Source organism: Brachyhypopomus gauderio, chromosome 3 (assembly GCF_052324685.1).
Source record: "Brachyhypopomus gauderio isolate BG-103 chromosome 3, BGAUD_0.2, whole genome shotgun sequence".
Taxonomy (NCBI): Eukaryota; Metazoa; Chordata; class Actinopteri; order Gymnotiformes; family Hypopomidae; genus Brachyhypopomus; species Brachyhypopomus gauderio.
Window position 1 is genome coordinate 3449485 of NC_135213.1, and position 23663 is coordinate 3473147.

Consider the following 23663-nt stretch of genomic DNA (forward strand, 5'->3'; position numbering starts at 1 on the left):
ATGTACTTAAGTCCTCTTTTCCTCTGCGTTTTCTTACATTTTAATAGACCAATAAATTTGTTACAGACTAGTACATAGTGATTAAAAATAAATTCATACCGTTCACATATCTTTTAGATTTGAATCCTGTTTCAAGGACCTTCATCACCTATACGTGATGCAGTGAAAATGGATTGATCATTTAGCAATAATCTTTCAGTTCAAATCATTAATCTCTGTGTTTTTTAACTTTGAATCTGTTCTGTTTTACAGCCTCTGAGAAAGATGATGTAAGAATTCAGAAGGACATATGAAGATATTCCAGTCTCCATCAAACCTGCCTTAAGTTTCACAGTGCCTCTCATCTGTGGCTCCAGCATGTGGTCTTTGTTTATATCTCTACCTACCATGTGGGTTTGTAGTTGGCCCCACCCCCTTTCCCTGCCACTCCCATCCTGAGTACATCCACTTTGTTAGTCTCTAATCTGGAAGTGAGGGAGCGAGACATAAGAGTGAGAATAAGTATTAGAATAAGATTATAAAAGAACAGAGTGGTGAGCTGGCGAGACAGCACAGAGAGGTACAGAGATGCGGATGAACACACTGAACACTCTGAGTCTGTCAGTGCAGGTGAGCAGCACACAGCACAGGAGGAGAGTACCAGTGGGCATCAATAGAGAGGAAGACAGGACACACCAGGGACAGGTGGCCAATCAGGTGACTGGGAACAGGACAGGTGTCCAAACAGGTGACTGGGAAAGACAGGTGTCCAAACAGGTGATTTGGAACGGGACAGGTGTCCAATCTGGTGACTGAGAATGGAACAGGTGCGGTCAGTGTGTATGTGTGTGGCAGTGAATCTGTTTTATGTTTTAATAATACAATTGAGTAATATTAGTTTATAATGTGAAAATAAGGTAATATCAGAAAAGAAAATGTGGTAGAGAGGGTAATACATTTACCCATCAGCTGCCAGAACACTGGATAGTCTGCCTGGTCAGGCTAGGCTGTGGGGAGAGTTATGCCGGTGACTATTAAAATCCACCAGGGGTTACAGTAGATCTGAGGAAGTTGTTTTTGTGAGTATCTGGTCTTGATAATATTCCAACACAGAGGTACATAACACAGGTAATTCCCCCATGTGTTATTCACATTATAAATCTGTGAATCAGTCTACATTGATTTTATGTTATGGTTCCATACTTGCACTGAGGACATTCATTTAGCATGATTCCAATTAGCATGATGTTGTTTGCCATTTGCAACATATGCCATTGATGCCCTTTGAGCTCTGACTTAGTATATTGCTGAACCACAGGTTACCAAGTCCTTATCTTAAAGGTTATAGTAGTGCTGGGTGGTATACCAGTTTGCACCAAAAACCGGTGTTTATTTTTGTTTATTATATCATAAGAATTTTTCATATATTGGCCACATCGGTTTAAATAGGTTTCACGTGTCTGGAATGCAGCACAGTCATAATTGTTTCTCAAGGGAAGCTTTTTATTTCTGCGCCGCTAAGCACACATGCAACAGAGCACTAATCTAGCTTGCTGAAAACAAGGGTTGGTGCAATTTATAATATTAAATAATTTATTTTATAAAATTTATAATAATTTAATTTATAAAATGTAATAAATTTAATAAGTTATTACATTTATAATATTAAATACAGTTATACCACCCAGCACTTATATTCCAAATAACTTGGATAGAGCACTTGATGAGGAGGGGTGTGCGTGTGTGTGTGCATGTGTGTGTGCGTGTGCGCGCGGGCGCATGCATGAGTGCGTGTGTGTGTAAACACACTCTGGATGGCACTGATGTCTGTTTGGCTCTGTCTTTGACTGTCCGAATGCTGTCGGTGTTAAAACGTCATTGAAATGTCCTGGGCTGTAAATAATGATTTTCAATAAAGTTTTTTACAATATTTTTGAAATCTGAGGGTTTTTTGTTTGTAAGTAAGTAAAACTTTATTTATATAGCACTTTTCTAGGTTTTATCACAAAGCGCTTTACAAAGGTAGATAGCAAAATACAATACAAGATCATAATAATACAATAAAATCCTACTTAAGGTAGAAATTAAATAGAATACTCAAAAATACAAGACTAAAACACATCGATCAAACGCTGTTAAACGCAAGAGAGTAAAAATGTCTTTAAACATTTTTTAAAAACCAGAACCGACTCAGTCTGACATTAACAGGGAAATTGTTCCACAATTTCGGGGCATAAACCGCAAAAGCCCGATCCCCCTTAGATGTTAATTTTGTACGGGGGACAGTTAGCAACCCCTGATCTGAAGACCTGAGACTTCTTGCACTATTAAAAGGACGTAAGAGCTCAGTAATATAAGATGGAGTCTTATTATGGACGGCCTGATAAGTAAGCATTAAAATTTTTAAGTATTCTGTAGCCTAACCAGTGTAAAGAAGCCAATATGGGTGTAATATGTTCCTGCTTCTTTGTCCTAGTGAGGAGACGGGCAGCTGCATTCTGAACCAGCTGAAGACGAGCCACCTCTCTCTTACTCAAACAAGTAAATAATAAGGCATTACAGTAATCCAAGCGGGTAGAGACAAAAGAATGAATAATATTCATTTCAGAAAATGGCAAGAAATTCCTAGCTTTACTGATGTTTCTTAGATGGAAAAAGCAAGTTTGAAGAAGTCTCTTAATGTGTAGTGAGAAACTAAGCTGGGAGTTGAAAATCACACCGACATTTCTCACAACGGGCGTTGCCTTTAAGCCAACACAGTCAAGGGATGACTACCTTCTTGCACATTTTCTCTGAACCCACTATTAAAACCTCTGTCTTTTCATCATTAAGTTTAAGAAAATTTTGAGACATCCAGATTTTTATAGCTGCCATACAATTGGTAAGATTAGCCAATCTTCCAGTATCATTTCGCTTGACAGATAAATAGATCTGTGTGTCATCAGCATAACAATGAAAAGACATTAAAACTTCGAATAAGGTTACCTAAAGGCAGCATGTAGCATTGTCTTACCAACTATTACCATGCCAACAAAACTTCATATTGGAGAACAGGTCTATAACTCTCATAATTACTTCTGTCTACAGACTTCTCTAAATTGGTAATTTTTTTTTTTATCATCACCCTGATTATGGTATATATTGAGCTTTTATCTTGGCTGTACTAGTAAATATATTATAAGTGGAAACTAGTGCATACTTAATTAAAATGATCATATTTAGTCAGTATTTTTTCTTATTTACATAGTTATGTCTGTGAGAGACTGCTAGAATATTCAGGGCTGTGTGTGTTGGTTTGCATGTGTATAATAGAGGTATGAAGCACATGGGTATGAACATTTGTATATTGTAGGTACCCATCTGGTGGGAACCTCTATACACCTGTACAAACCCATCTGTTTGTGTATGTAAATTTGTGTGTGCTTATATATGTATATTTATGTGTGTGTGCACATCTGTTCTAAATGCTTTCCAACCACCTGACTCACCTGCAGCTTTTTACTGTTTGCTGCTTGTAAACCACATGAAGCAAACACAGTGTGTGCAGGCAGCAGCAGACCAGCACTAACCCAGCAGTTAACAGACCAGCACTAACCCAGCGGTTAACAGTGTCTAACCACCAGTCTGTTTCACACAGACAGTTTGTACCATCCAACTTTGCTCTTTAAAACAAGTATGTGATTATTCTGTAAATCTTTATGAAGCGCTACATAGTTTTGATTATTTAAACAAGCAATAAAGTATTCAGTGTGTATTATGTGCCATTTTAAGAGCATCACATCACAGTCAGAATCTAAATAACCAAAAATAACCATTCAGCTGACTTGCATCCTGAAACCTGATGAGACCTTGTATGTTCTCCTGTTATTATTAGTGTTTTGTGCGGCCTAACCACACAACTTTTAGCAGATAAATATGTTCACCTGTCCAACATCTCTGACCTACAGAGACACTGCCACAGCAAAACCACATTTCAACTGTACTGTCTGCAGGCAACCACAAACAACATTAATTTATATTTGTATTATTATATATATTATTATATATATTATAATAATATAATATTATTAGTTATATACACATTCTGCTAACACATCATGAGGTTGAAGGTTTTTGTCTGTCAAGTACACAGTTATATAGTGTAGACATGCAGTGGGTGGTTGACACCAGACTGTAGTAAGCAAGTGTGTGAAGGACAGTAGAAGGTAGTAGAATTTGCTAAGGAAACTGCACAGGTTAAGTGATAATCCATTAGTGGCTATGGTACTCCATGTGGTTGCTATAACAATGTTATTGGCTGATATTGTATTCTAGATGGTTGCTCATGGTATCCCTGATGATTGCAGGGTGGTTTAAGTGGTTGATATTCAACTGTTATGTTGCCTTCTAAAATCTAACACCATCTCCTTAGCGTAAAACAGTGTTAATATTGGCCTGGTCTCATTCATAGTAAAATCAGCCTGAAGTGTTTCTGGATTAATTTAAATTGCAGCCTTTGCTGTACCACCAAAACTAAATGAAATTATCCTACATGACACAATCACTGATAAATCAAACTGAGTGATTGTTTTTGAGCATTTATAAATGATGAGAATATAGATATTAATGATAAACTGGGAATACACCTGTGTTTTCAAAGGAACAAGTCACTTGGGCTTGAGTATAGACTCGAGTGGAGAGTAGATTATATTCTGAAGAGTAGATTTTATACTGGAGATTGAAAAAGGAGAGTAGATTTTATTCTGGAAATGGAAAAAGTGGACACAACACATAAATGTAGGACAATTCATCCACAATCAGATTCGGGGATACAGCTCAGCAGAAAGGTGAGTATAATCATGTTGTGTAAGGTGCAAGAGTGTGTGTGCATGTCTGTGTGTATGCATATAAGTGTGTTTGCAACTATCTGTGCATACATACCATTGCTAACCCAGTTTTTTTCTGACCGCAAGAGAGCCAACAGCCCTCACTGCAGTAAAACCACATGAACGTCTTTTTCCACCTTTGCTTAAGGTGATCTTCATAGTTCTGATATGACTACTGCACTGGTTACTGTGTAAACTCACCAGGAAACGCTTCATTTTGAAGGCTCAATTCAGGGTGTCAGTTTCCCAGGGCACAGATATAAACTTAGGATCACCACATGGTTCAGTCAGTTCCTTTATATTAACCCTACAAAATAGAGCAATAGTAGAGACATTTGTATGACTGATCTGGGGTTTTTTGTCTATTTTGTCTCCACCGTGGAAACCACATATAAGCAACTATACTCTTGTAGTCCCAGTTTGTTTTATGTTCAGTTGAGGTAAATGGTCCAGAGCCCCTCTTAATACCCCTCTGACCAGGCCATTCTCCTTTCCAACTTTCATCTTCCCATTCATCTAGAATTTGCCACATTCAGAGCAATGAGGGATGATTCTGAAGGTGTTCTATAGCATCTGGAACCAAGACCTTAGCAGCAAATCCTAAAGTCCTTAGCAGCAGATCCTGTAAGTCCTGTAAGATCCTGTAAGTGAGATGGGCCTTCGTGTGAGGCCTCTAGACTTATTACAGAATATCCCACAGATGTTCAATCAGATTTAGATATTTGTACCCTATGTCAACACCTTGTAACACTGGCATGGTCCTTCTGAAAATAGAAAATAACTGCACACCAGGGAAAACCTGCAAGACGTACTATTTTGGAGATGCTCTGACCCCAGTCATCTACCCATCACAATTTGGTCACATCAATGTCACTCAGATCCTTTTGCATGCTGCAGTACTAAACTGTCATTGAAAATGTGATAACTCAGTGCTGGCTGGACAGATCAGAACAAGAAATTGATGCTTGATGCTGAATTTTGTAAACTTTTAAGTCATTATCGAGCTTTCACAATTACCGTTATTTCTCGACTATAGAGCGCACCTCAATATAAGCCGCACCTACAACGTTTTTTTTTTTTAATGGAAAATGCCGCACCGGGCTTAAAGCCGCATATAGGCCTACTGAACTGAACTGAATATATTTAACTGAACTGATCAGTTTCCGAACGATGCCTGCATTTCACGTGCGACGGTGTTCAGTCGGTGTTGTGCTGAATTCCGACTCCCCTCGTTTACACACGCATAAAGACGATACAGATGTTATTGTCGATCTATGCATAAATAAGAGCTATACTTTAATTATCCATCACCGCAAACAGCACAGCATTATCTATGTCCAAAGCCACACTGGCTCAAGGGTGTTAATTATTTTAAATAAAATACACACTGGCTATACCGAAGTTCACCTCTGACCACATGACTTTACAGTATTACAGCAGTATTATGTCTAAATATCTAGTTAGGACCAATCTAGAGTGCTCAATGAAGTTATAATCACGGAATTTGGCATAACACATGTTGGTTTGAAAAAAATTCTCTGTCTTGCATGTGCTAAATGAAAATGAGCACTTTATTCTTTGATTTACAACTTTGATCTACCACCTGATTAACTTTCTGCTCTGCCCCCTGCATCAGTGATAGTCATGGAGTCTTTATTTTTATAAGTATTTCGGTATTTGGTATACATTGCAATTCAAAAGTGAGATTTGGCTCTATGAAACATGTCTTTGACATGTTCAAATATGTCAACAGGTTTTTATAGATGACTTTGTTGTCATTATGTATTATGACTATAACATGATAACATGACCACAAAAAGGGAAGATAATTAATTCAATCTCACACCCTGTTATCCCAGTTCAGGAGCTCCTGTCTGTGTTCCAGATGTTACTGTTGAAGATGAGGGAAATTACTTTCTTATCAGCAAAGAGTTTTTGTGAGTTTATATTCAGGAACGTATGTGGTACTATACAGTATGTTTGACCTTTTGAAAATTTTATTTTGCAGTGAAATTATGGCAGTCCACAAATTTTCTTTCAGTGCATAAGCCACACCCCCAACTACATAGAGTCAAATTTCCCCAGTGTGTCTACAATGACAGCAGGGATGATTTGTATATCGGTTCTGCTTCTCCTCTTCTATGCCAATAGTAAGTAATACTAATTAATTTATTTTATAGAGAGGGTAAAATATAACATTTCAAATAAAAAAATAACAGCTACATCTGAATGTTTTCTGTACTGTCCCCCCTCAGGTAGTTGGTGTTTATTTTCATTTTGTGGTGTTTATGTTCATTTAGTGGTGTTTTCTGGATTACAGATTTGCTCCCAGTGACTCTGGGATCTCCAGACTCTTTAATATTGGTGGCAGAACTTGGTGATGATGTCACTGTATGGTGCCAGTATGACCCGATGCAAGCAGCTTACATATACTGGTTCAAACAGACAGACAGTTCTGTACCAGACCAACTTCAGTGCCAATTATATAAAAAACATTTTGCAGCAAGCCCCTGTAATGTTGTTAATCAGAATAATCATATGCTGATGTCTGTAAACTCCCAGAACAGCTCTCTGACAATACCTGCAGTGAATCACTCAGATTCAGGACTGTATTACTGTGGCATTTGGCAGAGTAACAGTATTTACTTCAGTAATGCAACACATTTACAAGTGAGAGGTACGTTTCTGTGTAAAAGAATCATGTTACATTGCTCACATTTCTCTGGCTTGTTTGAGAAAAGATAATTTTGCATTATTCCATTCTACATTAATGTAACTGTATTAATATTAATCTTTTTTTCAGAGCAAGAAGAAACACTTCCAGATCACAGTACTCAAGGTGGTTATGACATTCTTCATCTGATCAGTTTCTCTTTTGCTTATTAAACTTCAGCTCTTAAAATTATCTTCCTTCTGCAACAGTTTGTTATTCTTCTGCTGTTTAAAAAGTAAAATATGAATCAAAAGTAAGATTACTTGAAATGTGCAGCTTTATAAAGATCTGCCTGTTCTTCAGAAGTCTTCGCAACACTATCGGGGGTGTTTGGTGGTGTGATTGTGGTTCTCATCATTGTTCTTCTAGTCATGTTGAAGAACAGAAAACAACACACAGGTACCAATGACCTAAAAACCCTCTTTTGCATGTTCAAAAGTAAAATTTAAGAAATGTAAATTGAGAAATGTATTGACAAATGTATTGATAAATGTATGCTTATTAACAGTTTTGACTGTTTCTTACAGACACTGGCTCTATAGTGAAAAAGGTAATAATGCACTAAAAAGGTTGAAACCCATATAAATATACAGCAGAGTGTAGACAGTATGCATTCAGTCAATAAGAAACAATTAAAAAGTAGGAAAATGAAGGAAATTTTATAGTTATTTACATTTTCAGAAATAGCTGCACATTATTCAAATAATATGGAATAATTATATAAAAAGCGTATTCTAATCAAGGAAATATGACATTTATCAGTCAGGATATTTTGTGTGTCATTGCAGGAGCAGGATTCTAACTATGCTGATCTACAATTTTCTAATAAGAATATCAAGAAAGCAGGAAGACACAGTGAAATGGTGGATCCTCATGTTGTGTATTCTACAGTAAAACCCTAGCAGTGTGTTGGGATAGAACAGAGTTATATATCATTACAATTATATATCATTCATAGTTATACATAATTACTGTTACATATCATTACAGTTACACATCATGACAGTTATCAGTCAGTTACAGTTATCATATCATTATTGTTCAAATATCATTATACTTATACATCATTGGAGTTATACATCATTCCTTCATTGTTTGGAAGATATTTACATACTTCATTACTTTAAGCAACTACAGCTACAAGAGGCTGATCTCCACCATAAATGTCATTTCTGTACTCTGTAGTTTTGACAAACACAATCAGCAGACAGTGTTGATATGTCAAATGTAAAAGCAAATGCAAAAAAAACTGCAATATCTGTTAGGATTTGAGTGTGATGTATCACAGATCGATTAACCCAGGGGAGTTTAGGAGTGTGATGTATTTTTTCACAGGGAGTCTGTTTTGGGGAGACTGATATGAAGTTTGGGGAGTCTGATATGGCCAGTATACGGCGGATATGGAGGGCAAATTTCTTTTATTCATGATACTTTTATTCATGGTAATTTTGGTAACACTACCACAAACAATTAATCAATTGAATGTTACTGCTAAAAAGTTAAGGACTTGAAAATTCGCTGTGTACACATCGGTTTGTATTTTTAGTAATTTATGCAAAAATGTCTCAAATATGGCTCTTTATTACTCTTTACTGTATATATAGACTTAAACTATAAATATGTACAATTTTTCTTTGTGTGCGTTTTTGTGGGGTGGGGGTAGCGACATTTCATTTGATATATGTAGCAACAGCTGATATGTATTGTGATTTGCTGTTTGTGGAGAGTGGTTGAAATCTTTACTCATACTTACTTATCTATTCACTTTACGTTGGTCTTTTGTTGTAATTTTCTGTTGTAAAAGGCATTTGAAACCATATCATGAAACCACCATAAGTGTCACATGTTGCAACGTGTTATAAAAAGGAAGCGAACGCGCAAGTCTCAAGGAAAACGGGAGTTTAATAATGACAAGCACTTCCTTCGTGAGGTTAAATGAAAAAAAAATGTAGACATAAATCATGAGGGACATACACATAACACCACAAACATAGGACAAGGTAAACACTGCAGCTGCTGATGGAGGTGACCGGGGGCCTCCGTATCGTAACACTAGGACTTCGTTATATTCAGTGAACACGTCACTAATGATGCATTATTTCTGACCACATGAAACTAAAGTTAAGAAACCAAACTACTGTAACTTTTATTTACAGATAAAATAACCTGGTACTTTCTGGTAAGTTGCTGTCAATTTGACAAAAAAATTTCATTACAATTGTTAAATTACTTTTGTATGTTTTTATTACAATAGAAAGTAACTCATCTTAATTTAAACTTGTTCGTAGCCTCACAAGTTGTCCCGACATTAACAAAATTAAAATTGTTTAAAGCAGCTGCATTGCTCAATGCATCTGATGGGGTAGGCAGTGCTGAATATTTGTTCTAATTATCTAGTTATCTTTCTGAAGCTAATGAAATGCAGACAAATGAACACATTCATATATGTACAGAGAAGCAATAAACATCTGTGTTTGTGATGAAGAGGAGAGCATAATAAATGTGTGCATAGATTTGTCATGATTTTTTTTTATGACAAGAAAATGAACAGGTAGGAGTGCTCAGGCGTTCACACATTTTATACTAAGACTTCACAACAGATGTTGGCACTGCTCTCCATCTTGTCCTTTCCACTTGTAAGATTATGGCTCCGTCCGAAATGCCAAAGCAGTCAACGATAATGGGTAATAGATCTGAATACATAGTATGCATTAAACAGTAAGTGAAAAGTACCTGGATGGCTTACTGAATCGGGAGCCAATTTGAGGTATGCAATTGCAGCACACTGTCCTATCCAATGATTCAACTGGAGCATTTTACTATGATCGTTTGACATCATTTGTCATACGACATAGGTAAAATAGCAGACATAGTATGTCCGAGTTTTTATGCATACCACCCAGCCATCTACTATGAGCAGCACGTATTGCATTGAAATCTAGTGCATACTGCTTAATTATGCGCTATTGAGTCATGATTGGTCATAGGGTTGGTAGAGTCAATACCGCCATCTGGTGGAACTGAGGGCTCATTGCAAACTGCAAGTTAACTATACGAAGGGAGTATTCATTCACACAGGAATGTTTATTGCTTATGTTTTAGATAGAGACTTAATCACAAAGACTTATTGTTGAAGAAAAAGTCTGTTTTCAGAGTTCTGTGAAAGTAATGATAATTTTCACAACTGTTTTCTATGATCATTGTACTGATACTGATAAGAGTGATTCATGTATAATCTTTAAGTGCATAGCAGGGCCTTGAGTGAATGCAGAAATGTCCACTGAGACAGAAGTCTCAGACAGGGTCCTGGAAAATAACTTGCTATAGATTCATATAAGGTGTTGTTTTCTTATTAGCTACTAACTCATGATTTAATTCTGCAAAGTAACACTGACATCAGAGCCATTAAGGAAACAGAAGTTCAGGGTCAGTCTTAATATCTATCTTTTTGCACGTACTAACGCGAATAAAAGGTCAGCTCAGAACCTGCGAGTCCAGAGCTGACAGGTATGCTGGACATGCTGTGTAACTCTCAATAAAATGCTCATTACATTAATAATTCTCACTTTGACTCAAGTGTTATCTATTTTTCCACTTATTTTTCCACACTTATATTTAAATTCTTTATAGTTTTCTGGTGGGAAAAAAATATTTCACTTTTGCTCAGACACAGTGCATTCCACCTCATCACTGTAACCCTGCTGTTCAGATGTGTTACAGCACATTCATTATACTGTAAACATGCATAAACAAGCATAAATCAGGGTCAACCATATCCAGTCTTTGTGCGTCACCTATAGTGGTTTCTCTGCTCTGTGATGGATTCAACCCATAAGCTAATAATCCAGCCCATCATGATGTGAATCAGGTGCTTCATGAAAGGGAAAGCTCTGTGAATGGGGAGGACCGTCTCCATGACTACACTTCCACCGTGTGCCATTAGAAGTGGCTTCACTGGTGCAATAGCACATACTCAGAATAGGGGGTGACTTAATAATTTCAGGTCTTTTTTGATAAATAGATGATCAAATTATTAAATTACCATTGGAACAGGAAAGGAACCAGAAAAGAAAAGAGAAAAACTGTCTAACACTGCACATCACTGCACATCACTGTACATCAGTTCATCTGGCCTAATGTGCACAGAATTCTGCCCCTTTGAATACTACAGTAAACCACCACATCATCACTGTAAGCACAGAACATGTCAGCATCTCCAAACACTAAGACATTCATAATCAAACAAGAACATCCCAGCTACAATGTCCTTCCACCAGCTATTTAACAGGTGGTGAGTTTTTGTGAAAAATCACTAAAGCACACAAGCACAGGACTGACTGCTTTAATTGGTTGGAGAGGAAGGATTAGTCACTCTCTCTCTCTGTTAAGGGAGTTAAACCAAAGGGAGTGGTGAAAACACAAATAACAATGTGGAAAGCAGTTATCTTGGCTGATTTAATGGGTGGATGAGGCTGGTCGCAAATGTGAGCTTTTAAATAAATGTTTAACTGACACACACACACACACATTTACATTACATTTACATATATGGTATTTAGCAGACGCTCTTATCCAGAGCGACTTACAAAAGTGCTATGTAGTTGCTTGGAATCTCCAAGGTAGAATAGATAGTCCTGAACACAAGGTACTCTAAGCTGGAAAAACCACTAGACGAAAGTCAAATGATACCTAACAATTATACCTGAATATACACATCCCCTGAGGAAAAAGACAGTAAACAATTCCTATAACCCAATTATGCACAATACCTGAGGAAAGAGACGATAAATTACAATAGACAAAGCATAATTATGCAAAGTGCACTTGAAAGAGGTGGGTCTTCAGTCGGCGTCTGAAGACAGCAAGTGACTCCGATGTTCGGACACACAAGGGAAGTTCATTCCACCACCTTGGAGCCAGGACAGAGAAAAGTCTGGATGCTTGTCTCCCATGTGTCCTGGATGATGGAGGGTCAAGACGAGACATACTTGAGGCGTGGAGGGCTCTAGGTATGCATCTGGGTTTTACCATGGCAATCAAGTAAAGAGGAGCTGGACCATTCTTTGCTTTGTAGGCCAGCACCAGGGTTTTATATTTGATGCGGGCAGCTACCGGAAGCCAGTGGAGGGAGGACAGCAAGGGAGTGACATGGCTGAACTTGGGAAGGTTGAAGACCAACCGAGCTGCAGCGTTCTGGATCAGTTGCAGGGGTTTGATGGCATGCATAGGAAGACCAGCCAGTAGGGAGTTGCAGTAGTCCAGTCTTGAGATAACAAGGGACTGGACAAGGACCTGAGTGGCCTCCCTAGAGAGAAATGGCCGAATCCTCCGAATGTTGTGAAGGGCGAATCTGCATGATCGTGTTGTGTTAGCAACGTGGGCCGTGAAGGAGAGTTGATTGTCGACAACTACACCAAGGCTACGTGCTTCCATGGATGGAGTGATCACGGTGTTCTCGAATGAGATAGAAAGATCACGATGAGGACTGGCTCTTGCAGGGATGTACAGCATCTCTGTCTTGCTTGGGTTAAGCTTTAGGTGGTGAGCTGCCATCCAAGAGGTAATGTCTTTCAGACATGCAGAGATTCGAGCTGAAACCTGTGTGTCAGAGGGTGGGAAGGAAAAGAAGAGCTGGGTGTCATCCGCATAACAGTGATAAGAGAAGCCATGTGCAGATATTGACTCACCCAGAGAGCGGGTATAAAGGGAAAAAAGAAGTGGACCCAGCACTGAGCCTTGTGGAACACCGGTGGAGAGTTTGTATGGCGTGGATGTTGATCCTCCCCATGTTACTTGGTAGGAACGACCCTCCAGGTAGGATGCAAACCACGTCCATGCATTGCCAGTGATACCAAGGCCTGAGAGAATGGACAGGAGGATCTCGTGATTGACTGTCAAAGGCCGCCGAAAGGTCAAGCAGAATCAGAACTGATGATAGTCCAGTTGCTCTAGCCACATGGAGTTTCTCAGTTACTGCAATGAGTGCAGTTTCCGTAGAATGTGCCGGCTCGAAGCCAGATTGGTTGGGGTCCTGAAGCTGGTTCTGTGAGAGAAAAGAGGATAGCTGGTTGTGTACAGCCCGTTCAAGGATCTTAGAAAGGAATGAGAGGAGAGATACCGGTCTGTAGTTGCTGATGTTGGTGGTGTCAAGGTTGGGTTTCTTTAGGATTGGCACCACCCTAGCCGCCTTGAATGATGATGGCACAATTCCTGAAGATAAGGAGTTGTTGATGATGGTCGAGATGAAAGGGAGGAGTTCGTGGGAGATTGTCTGGAGGAGTGTGGATGGGATGGGGTCCAGAGGGCATGTGGTGGGACTGCTGGATGTCAGCAGCTGAAGCACCATCTCAGCTGAGAGAGGAGAGAAGGAGGTTAGAGAAAAGGGAGGAGTAGGAGGGGACACAGTGGGCACAGGGACTAGGGAAAAGGTGCTGCAAATCGTATTGAACTTCTCTTCAAAGAAGGTGACAATCATCTGCAGTAAGAGAAGTGGGAGTTGGAGGGGGGGAGGGTTTGAGGAGAGAAGAGAAGATTTTGAACATCTTGCGTGGATCTGATGTAGATGCCTCCAGCTTCTCTCTGTAGAATGATGTCTTGGCAGCAGTTAGTTCCATGGAGAATAGGGACAGGAGAGACTGATACAAGCGAAGATCAGCAGTAAGCTTCGATTTCCTCCATCGCCTCTCAACCATCCTCAGTTCTCGTCGGTTGTTACGTAGGGTGTCCGAGAGCCAAGGAGCAGGTGGGGAGGATCTTGTGGGTTTGGAAGAGAGGGGACATAAGGTCAATAGATGAAGAGAGGGAGGGCACTAAAGTGTCAGTGGCAGTGTCTGTGGAGAGACAAGAAAAAGAGTCATGGGACGGGAGGGCTGTGGTGATAGTAGAGGCAAGTACTGATGGAGAGATGGAATGAAGGTTACGACGGATGGTGGTAGTGCCTGTAGCAGTAAGGGTGTGACGGTGGGGAGGAAGAGCTAAGGAAAAAGATACAAGGTGATGATCTGAACAGTGGAGAGGAGTTACTGCAATGTCCATCACTGCAGGTGGTCTAGTGAAGACCAGGTCTAAGACATTGCCTGCTCTGTGTGTTGGAGAAGACTGGGTGAGGTTGAGGTAGAATGATGACAGCAAAGGAAGAACGCCAGATGATTGTAGTTTATCTGTTGGGAGGTTGAAGTCACCAAGCAGAAGAAGAGGAGTTTCATCATTAGGGAGGACGCTCAGAAGTGTGTCCAATTCCTCAGTGAAGTTACCTAGGGTGCAGGGTGGACGATAAACAACAATGATGTGAAGTGTGGTTGGGAAGCGTACCAGCAACTGGACAGAAGCAATCCAGTGCCACCTCCCCTTCCAGTCTGTCTTGGAGAGTGCGAGAAGGAAAATGCAGATGACAGGGCAGCAGGAGTAGCAGAGTTCTCTGGGGTGATCCATGTCTCTGTTGGGGCCAAGAAGTCAAGGGACTGATGAGCTGCAATGGCTGTGATGAAGTCTGCTTTCTGGACTGCAGACTGGCAGTTCCAGAGCCCCCCGGTCACAATGATCGGGGTGTTTGTTGAGAGTGGAGGGTAGATGAGGTTACTGGTAGTGCGTTTTCTGTAGTGATGTTTGAATTGACGGCGACTATAGGGAGTAAGAACAGGGATGGAAAAACACATGATGAATAATGAATGAAGGTAGTATATGATGTGTGTCAAGGTGTGATACTTAACCAAAAAATGAAGATGGGCTTCAGTTGATTGAAGAGTAGAGGATGTCTAACCGCTACAGACGTCTGTAGCGCTGTAGCGGACTGCCACTTATAAGCAGCAGTCAATATGTGGTCCCGCCTCCTCAGTTATTCACACTTCCTAACCCGAAACTAAGACAGCTGATTTCACTAATGACAACAATAGATACCAAGTAGACTACAGACTAGCAGAATCAAGCTGAAAGTAATGTAATCCAAGGCCTACCTTAAAAACAGAAGACAATCCCAAGAAAAACACAGCACAACTAATTCCAATCAGAAATGCCACTTATTTAAGCAGCAGTCAATATGTGGTCCCGCCTCCTCAGTTATTCACACTTCCTAACCCGAAACTAAGACAGCTGATTTCATTAATGACAACAATAGATACCAAGTAGACTACAGACTAGCAGAATCAAGCTGAAAGTAATGTAATCCAAGGCCTACCTTAAAACCAGAAGACCCAAGAAAAACACAGCACACACACATACATGTGTAGGAGTGATCAGATGTGTTCCTGTGGGGGATGCAGGATCTGGTGTTCCTCCATAAAACCATGGGGGGCAACAAATGGTGGGTTACCTCAAGAGGTTCCCATAGAAATGGGATAAAACTGACCATTTGTATTTTAGTTATATCAGTGTGTTTGTGTGGCATGTTTAGTCTCATTTTGCAGCTTGTTGTGTACTGGGTAAGGGTTATGCTAACAGGGTAAGAGTTCCATCACTCCCTGAGAAGGTTTGTAGACTTCACCCCAAAGGTGGCAGTCCTGTATGGAATGCACACTGTATGCAAATGTACTCTGATATCTTTACCAGCAACCTGATTCCCATTGGTTAACCTGGTTTTTGTGACTGCTGTCCCTTTGAGATGCTGGGGGGATATAAAAGAGAAGTTTGTGGGTGCAGGGGTCTCTTCTTTCATCTGGGCTCTTGCTCCTCTCTTCTCTCTTGGCTTCCTTTGGGGTCCTTCTCCGTGAGGCAGCCTGCACCGGTTGGTATCTCTGTTTCCATTAGGTATTATTGTTACTTTAATCTAGTATGGTTGTTATTGTTTTATATTTTGTTGGTTATTGAATAAATCTGGTTAATTGTGTAGCCACGGTCTTCCTTGATTATAGCTATACTGGGCCAGATGAGCTCATTATTAGTATCAGTTAAAAGGTAAATCAATGCTAATACCAATTCCCTCTAAAGTATCCCATCTGCTACGCATGTTTATGATAAACCTCTGACAAAGCAGGCTATTGTTTATAGCAAGGCTCTTTATAAAGTTGGTTAGGTATATTCTATAACCTGTACTGATCTATTTGAGAAGTGAGTTCTTTTAGATTTTTATCAACTATAATTTGGAGTCAGATATTTTATAAGTTTTATGCATGTCAATCCTTCTTCTGCAGCTATTTCTGTCCTTGGTTGTAGGCAAGCAGGTAGGTTAGTTAAATCTCATAACTAAAACCCCTACACATGCACTCACTGGAAGAGAGGGATGAAGAACAAGTTCGTTCTACTTTTCTTAAAATGTAAAAGTAGAAAGTTGCTCATAATATATTTAATAAAAGGACAATTTTATATAACGATTTTTATAATTTACTTCTTATAATTTTATAATTTACTATAATTACTAATTATAATACAAAGAAAAAAAAGTTGACATTGTTAGTTCCATGTAATTTTTGTAATGAGTTGTAATGTAATGTACTGGTCTGGCTTGAATGACATGACACATGTGCAGCCAGCTGCAATTCTGCCTCCTTCACTTGACCTTGTAAATGAGCTGCCTGTGTCAAACAATGTTCTGGCATTTGAGAATGGAGCAAAATCCTTTTGTGTTTGTCTGTGGCAGCATGGACAATCAGGTCACTGTGATGAACTCTTATTTCACATTTCCAGTATTTGCAATATGCCTTTTTCCTCATCATTAGGGACACTTTTAATCCATTCCATCAAACCTTTACCTTTTTCCCAGTCCTTACAATACCACCTACCTTATTTCCCTCATTTACCTGGCATATTACCTAGCTACTGCTGTTTTCTCTTCACAGCTTGTGTGTTTCTTTCTCTCTCTCTCTCTCTCTCTCTCTCTCTCTTCCGCTCTCCTTTTCACGCTGTCCTTTTTCTCACTCTCATTCCCTCTCTCCTGCTCTCTGTTTCACATTGTCCTCCCTTATGTCATTATGTTCTCCTGATTCTTAGTGTCGACTTGTACACGTTTGACTTGTAACACCAGCGGTAATTTAGTAGCCCAACTAATAGGCCCTTTTCACAACAAAGTGGAAATACGTCACCGCCATGTAAAACAAGTTGCTGTACTCGCAGAAGGTGGTTCTTGTCAATTCACCTCAGCATGGAGCGTGTATTTACTTAATCCCTGTCGTCACTGCTGAGACTGAATTTTGAAGACATTTTCAGGATCATTGGAGAACATTCAACAATGAAGGGTTCCAAGTTAAATAGAGGCTACAAATTGTTTGTTGAAGAATTCATTCACTCATTCCAGGGTAAGGTGACACCAGCTAGCACTAGCTAGGTAACTAACTAACTATTATTTAATGTATCCAGCACAGAAACAAGCGGGAAACAGCGATATAGGGCGCAAAGCAATAAAAAATATCATTAAATATTTTGCAAAGATTTTTGTTTATATTTTTTAAATGTAACTAAAATTGTAATTCTTAATATTTCCAGAAGTAACTGTAACCAGGGTTGCCAACTTTTGAAGATCACTTGGAGTGAGACGAACGTAAATCGTTGACTGTAATCACGTCGTTACATGTAATTCGTTATTCCCCAACACTGGTCGTGGCCCGGTTACACCATCAACTCTGAGGGCGACACACTGCTACATCTTCGTGGTGTGCGATTTGTTTAAAAGCCTAGCAAGCCGCCAACACTTTTAAAACAGGCGTAGTGGAAAACGGGAGACTAGCGGCATGAAGTATCTGTGCTATTGTGATTCTGCTTTGAGTTTCGTTGAGTGAGACGCTGTCTTCTGTCACACGTTTTGGAATAAACCACATACGAGGTGCAGCAAATGCACCACAGATGGCTGAGGGAGGCTTCAAAACTACTTATCTTCTTCCTAAAAGTGAGTGCAGGTCAGTGGCGTTGTAACGAGTGTTGATAACGGGGTTTATCCACTTTTTACTTAGAAAACAACAGTTGTGTACATAACTCGTAGTGTGCGTGCACGCATGCATGAGCAACCTTGCCGTGCCGTGACCTCCTCCAACCGTGCCAAAGTCCTGAAGCATATGTTTATATCGAAGTTTGTGTTTATGGTTTTTATTTTATGTGCTGTTCGTTTAGCTTCAAACGCGCATGTGCGTGAGATGAAAACACTGCTTCCCAATAAGGACAACATCAATTCAATAAACAATTTGTGTCAAGTTTGCTATCAAAATATTAGGGAAAAAATGCATAATAAAACAAAAATATGAAGATGAACAAAGGACGTTTTTAACAGAGTGGGCAGCCCTAGCCCAGCACCCGGGGAGCAGTTGGGGTTAGTTGTGGGTCATGGCTTCAGGCCTGCGAATCTGACATTTTTGCCCAGCAATTATGCCTATATCTGCATAGGAATCACAGATTTGAAAAGTTCCAATCTGATTTAAGGCCCCATCACAGTACTGAAACAGCATTAGTCAAAGTAAAAAATGATCTCCTCCTTGCTTCAGATCAAGGCTATGTATCACTGTTAGTGCTTCTTGATCTTAGTGCAGCTTTCGACACAGTAGATCAGGGATGTCAAAGTCAAATACACCGAGGGCCAAAAAACCATATTTGCTACAAGCCGAGGGCCGGACTGGTTCAATGTTTATTAAAACATATTGAAATGATTGCACATAGCCTATTGAACCAAGACCTAACACAGTGTTTATTATTTAATGCTTAAATAAAGCAATACTTTCTTATGGATCTGTCAGTAATTTAAAGTGAAAACATTTTTCAACAAGCAAACAGATAAAAACAAATTTCCTTCAAAGAAAACATGTCCTGTACATTAAATGAATAAAGTAATAAAGGTTTGAAAAGTGCTGGAATTTAGGCTAAAGTACTTGAAAATGCTTGAAATTGTAACTACTTCGTTTCACAACAAGTAGCTATCTGACTGAACAGTTCACTTTCTTGTAATTCCAGGACGAAACAAGTGAGAACGTGAAGACGATAAGATTGGGCGTTTTGAAAATAAACAACCATTAAAAAATGTGAATAAAAAGCGAATTATTTCAAATCATTTCAAATATATGTATAAATATTTAACTTAATTAAGTTTAACGTGCTGAGAAATATTGAAATGGACCTTCAAGCACGTACAAGTGCTTGAATTCCACCTTGTAAAGGTGTATGAACCCTGCAAATATGACTTTGTTCATTGCGCTGAGGCGCGGCGCGCGCAAAGTTACAAAATTCGAGAGGTGCACGACCTCGCGAATCGACAGCGCGCGAGGCCCTCGCGCACGGGCGGAGCCACTGCGATTACGTCATTTTCGCCGCACTGACCCTCGCCGCTTGTGCGCGCTGCAGTGATTTTGCGGGCTACCATTGCATTGTGGGGAATGTAGTGTTTGTGCGTGCAAAACACCAGCGGGCGGCTGTGGCCTGCGGGCCGGTTCTAATAGTAATTAAATATCATCCAGGGGGCCATAGATAATCAATTGGCCTTGACTTTGACAAATGTGCAGTAGATCATAGGATCTTGCTAAAGCGGTTAGAACGCTGGGTTGGAGTATCAGGCACAGCATGGTTTCACTCTTATTTAACAAATCGCTATCAGTTTGTAGAGCTCAGTAATATTCCATCCAAACGTACAAAAGTTAGATATGGGGTCCTGCAAGGCTCCATCTTAGGACCACTATAATTTATATTATATATGCTACCATTAGGCCCAGTTAAAAACAAACATGGTGTCAATTTTCACTGCACTGTAAAAAATCCAACTTTTGTTTAGTTCTCGAAACTAAAGTAAGAATGTAATTTGAACTAAAAAAAAAAAGTTGGTGAGGTTCACATATCATCTTAAGTAATTTCAACAAATTCAGCTCCAACGTATTTCTAACTTATTTTCCTTTGTTGATGTAACTTACTATTTTACGTTTCTTGTCCACTGAACTAACTTGTTTAATGAACGCATGCGCACTTCAAGTTAGTAGCGTTTGCTACGGGGTTTCCCGGCTGTGCAGGAGCTTATGCACGTTTGCAAGTCCTTTAGCTACCGCAACCGCACGAGGTATGGAGTACGTTTTCAGTAGTAGGTCATGTTGCAGATAAATTTACTTTATTTTCACATTTCTCAAGATTGTATACTTAAAGGGTCAAAGTAATTCTTGAGGTTAAAATCAAATGTTTCAATATAATAAGCCAAATAACACTTATGACTATATGCCCAGCTGTCTTGTATAAACAGGTATAGAAAATGTTATTTTCAAATAAGTCACTTTCAACAAAGTTTTAATGTGTGTTAATGGTCTCGTTTCCACTAAAGGCTAATGCAGTTAAGGTGTAGCAGTGTTAGCATAGTTCTAAATGTATGCAGACGTTCTTACATTAGCCTGGTAGTGTATAAGTAAAGGACATTATTGTCAAACAATCATTTCGAGATGTTGTAAACGTCCTAATTCTGATGTAGCAACAAAGCAAATGGAGAAATAAACTATAGACGGTCTAACGGGTCCTCACATTTGCGACTTTAGCTAGCAGGCTAGCTAGCAACCTCCGGCAGTGGAAAAGAGGCCTCCCGCCCCGCGCAGCTTAAATTAACACATATAATGAATTCTGAGTGAATGTTCTTCACTTTAGGCTTTAGTGTCCTGCTGTGTATTTCAATATGAACGTTTCCGTGACACTGTAATATGTAAATATTTAAGCAGTCATTGATATTTTTAATATTGTATGTCTATGGTTATTTGTGCTTGTTGGCAAACGTCTAACTTGCAAAACACTTGGTAATGACATTGACTCCTGTAGTTAGTAGTAGTAGTCTGACTCAGTGCTATCTTGAATTCTGTCCTATCTGTACTATTACCTAGGATGAATTCTGTGATCGGATGCAAAGCACTTTTGTAAGTATAAGAGCGTCTGCTAAATGCCGTAAATGTTAATAGATGCTGCTTTTATGTACATTTTAATGTTGTAATGAAATGTGGAATTTTGTAATACTCTTTAATACATTTTTATTAATGTTCATCTTGTTGGATTGTGTTCTTTATTGCTATAAAAATACTATATTGCCTTTGTCTTAAAATATTAAGTTGACTGGACTAATTTTTATAAGTTGTGATAGCTTTTGTTCTGTAATTAATTCTATGAACAAAATATTTTAAGTTAAGTGAACTCGTAATATAACTTTATATTTTGAGTTGGGCAGACTTTTGAGTGAAAAGTTAAATTTACTCAAAAAATCACTTGTAATAAGTTGACAATTTTTTGTGTTTGCTGAACTTTTTTTTTTACAGATGACACTCAACTTTACATATCAGCCAAACCTGATGACAAACTCAGTTTAGGAAAAATTGAGGCCTGTGTAAGAGATATTAAATGCTGGATGTCTCTAAACTTCCTCCAACTTAATGAGGTTAAAACAGAAGTTCTCCTCCTGGGCCCTAAGGCCTTAAGACAGAAAATTCCAGATCTAATGCTTAATCTCGCAGACTATCCCATTACACCTGGCACAGTAGCCAAAAACCTAGGCGTCATACTCAACTCCAACCTATCATTTGATAAGTACATAGATAATACTACTAGGATAGCTTATCTACATCTCCGCAACATTGCCAAATTAAGAAATGCATTATCACAGGATGATGCAGAAAAATTGGTGCACGCCTTTGTTAGCTCCAGATTAGTCTACTGTAACTCACTACTGTCAGGATGTTAAAATAGGAATCTAAATAAACTTCAAATAGTTCAAAATGCCACAGCCAGAGTTCTGACCAGAACTAGAAAGTTTCAACATATTAGACCAGTCCTATCAGCCCTGCATTGGCTCCCAGTTAAATTCCGTATTGATTTTAAAATTCTTTTATTAACTTATAAAGCACTGCACGGGCTTGCTCCTGAATACTTCCAGGAACTTATTTGCTATTATGAACCCCCCCCCCCCCCGTCCACTACGATCACAGGGTGCTGGTCTTTTATTAGTTCCAAAAATTAATAAGGTAACAGCAGGGGGAAGAGCCTTTTCTTGTAAGGCCCCCCAGCTTTGGAACAACCTTCCAAAATGCATCCGGGACTCTGACACAGTCACAATCTTTAAGTCTAGGTTGAAAACCCACTTATTTAGTTTAGCGTTTGATAATTAATATCCCCCCTTAGATAAAGGTACAGATCCAGGTGTTCATAGGTGCTCGTGGTCACTCAAGTTTGTTGACAGTGCAGTGGACGGATGCCATTGTCTCAGAATGCCCCCAAGCCTATGTTACCTTCTGGTTCTGCCTTTTTTAGCTAGGCTGTAATAATTTAACTTAATGCCGGAGTTGCTGCCACACTCTAGAAATGTTTATGATTTCATCTGTCCTGTATATGTCCTCATACAGAGCTAATTTTCCCTGTTTTATTTTTTCCACATGGCTGCCCACCTGCTCGAGGAACAATGAGATGAGGAGAGACAAGCGATCCATCCTAGGCCGGCCACCTCCTGCCTAACCCGATATGCATACACCATTATTACATATTTTCCTTTTCTTTATTTCTTTGTCTAAAATTGTTGTTGCTGTTGTTGTTGTTGTTGTTGTTGTTGTCATGGTGACTGGTGTTGGCCAGAGGAGGATGGGTTCCCCCCTGAGTCTTGGTTCCTCTCAAGGTTTCTTCCTCATGCAGAAAAACTAGTTTTTCCTTGCCACTGTCACCCTTGGCTTGCTCACTGGGGGCTAGGACTCGGCACTTGTAAAGCTGCTTTGTGACAACAACTGTTGTAAAAAGCGCTATATAAATAAAATTTGATTGATTAATTGAATCAAACCCACGACCCTCCGGTAACAAGACCGGTTCCCTACCACCAGGCCATGACTGCCCCGCACTGTTTGTGTGTCAGGACCAGCCCTGACTATAACCGATATATAATCTTGTTTTGTGCAGACAAGGAACAGCAAACAACACATTTCTAAAAGTGAATGAGTTACATTATGTAATGTATGGGAATGCATTAATGCAGCAATAACCACAAATAACCATTCCAAGAAAAGTACCAATAGACATTAATAACGACATGATAAGTCTCTTCCATTGACAAGATATATTCACCATCCATTCCTCCACAGGGTTATTAACTCCTTCAACCACACTTCTGTGAAACCAACCTGCTCAGTTAGGAAGCAACACTGATTGTGAATAATTTTCACCTGCTGTTGTGCAAATGGAAGAGACAACAGGTAGAAATGAGA

The 23663-nt window shown here is 39.3% G+C and overlaps 2 protein-coding genes and 2 pseudogenes across 11 annotated transcripts in view; 3 read left to right on the forward strand and 1 right to left on the reverse strand.

The window, feature by feature from the left end:
- LOC143510015 (BOLA class I histocompatibility antigen, alpha chain BL3-7-like) overlaps window positions 1–1909 on the forward strand; it is a 62249-nt gene extending 60340 nt beyond the window's left edge. For all 9 annotated transcript variants that reach the window (XM_076998971.1, XM_076998977.1, XM_076998972.1 and 6 more), the window contains one exon: window positions 253–1909. The gene's annotated coding sequence lies outside the window, so the exon portion shown is untranslated. The remainder of the gene's footprint in view (window positions 1–252) is intronic.
- Window positions 1910–2140: 231 nt separating this feature from the next.
- Window positions 2141–2977, reverse strand: LOC143509586 (uncharacterized; annotated as a pseudogene).
- A 2974-nt stretch (window positions 2978–5951) lies between these two features.
- LOC143509689 (uncharacterized) lies at window positions 5952–11069 on the forward strand. Of its 2 annotated transcripts, none has more exons than XM_076998526.1 (6): window positions 5952–6994; window positions 7165–7521; window positions 7648–7683; window positions 7861–7956; window positions 8085–8107; window positions 8346–11069. In XM_076998526.1, the coding sequence occupies exons 1-6, from the start codon at window positions 6940–6942 to the stop codon at window positions 8457–8459; spliced, it is 681 nt and encodes a 226-aa protein (XP_076854641.1). In that variant the 5' UTR covers window positions 5952–6939; the 3' UTR covers window positions 8460–11069. The 2 variants fall into 2 exon arrangements, with proteins under 2 accessions (XP_076854641.1, XP_076854642.1); XM_076998527.1 differs by having other exon boundaries at window positions 7864–7956.
- A 3961-nt stretch (window positions 11070–15030) lies between these two features.
- LOC143509587 (uncharacterized) lies at window positions 15031–23236 on the forward strand (annotated as a pseudogene).
- Window positions 23237–23663: the final 427 nt, after the last annotated feature.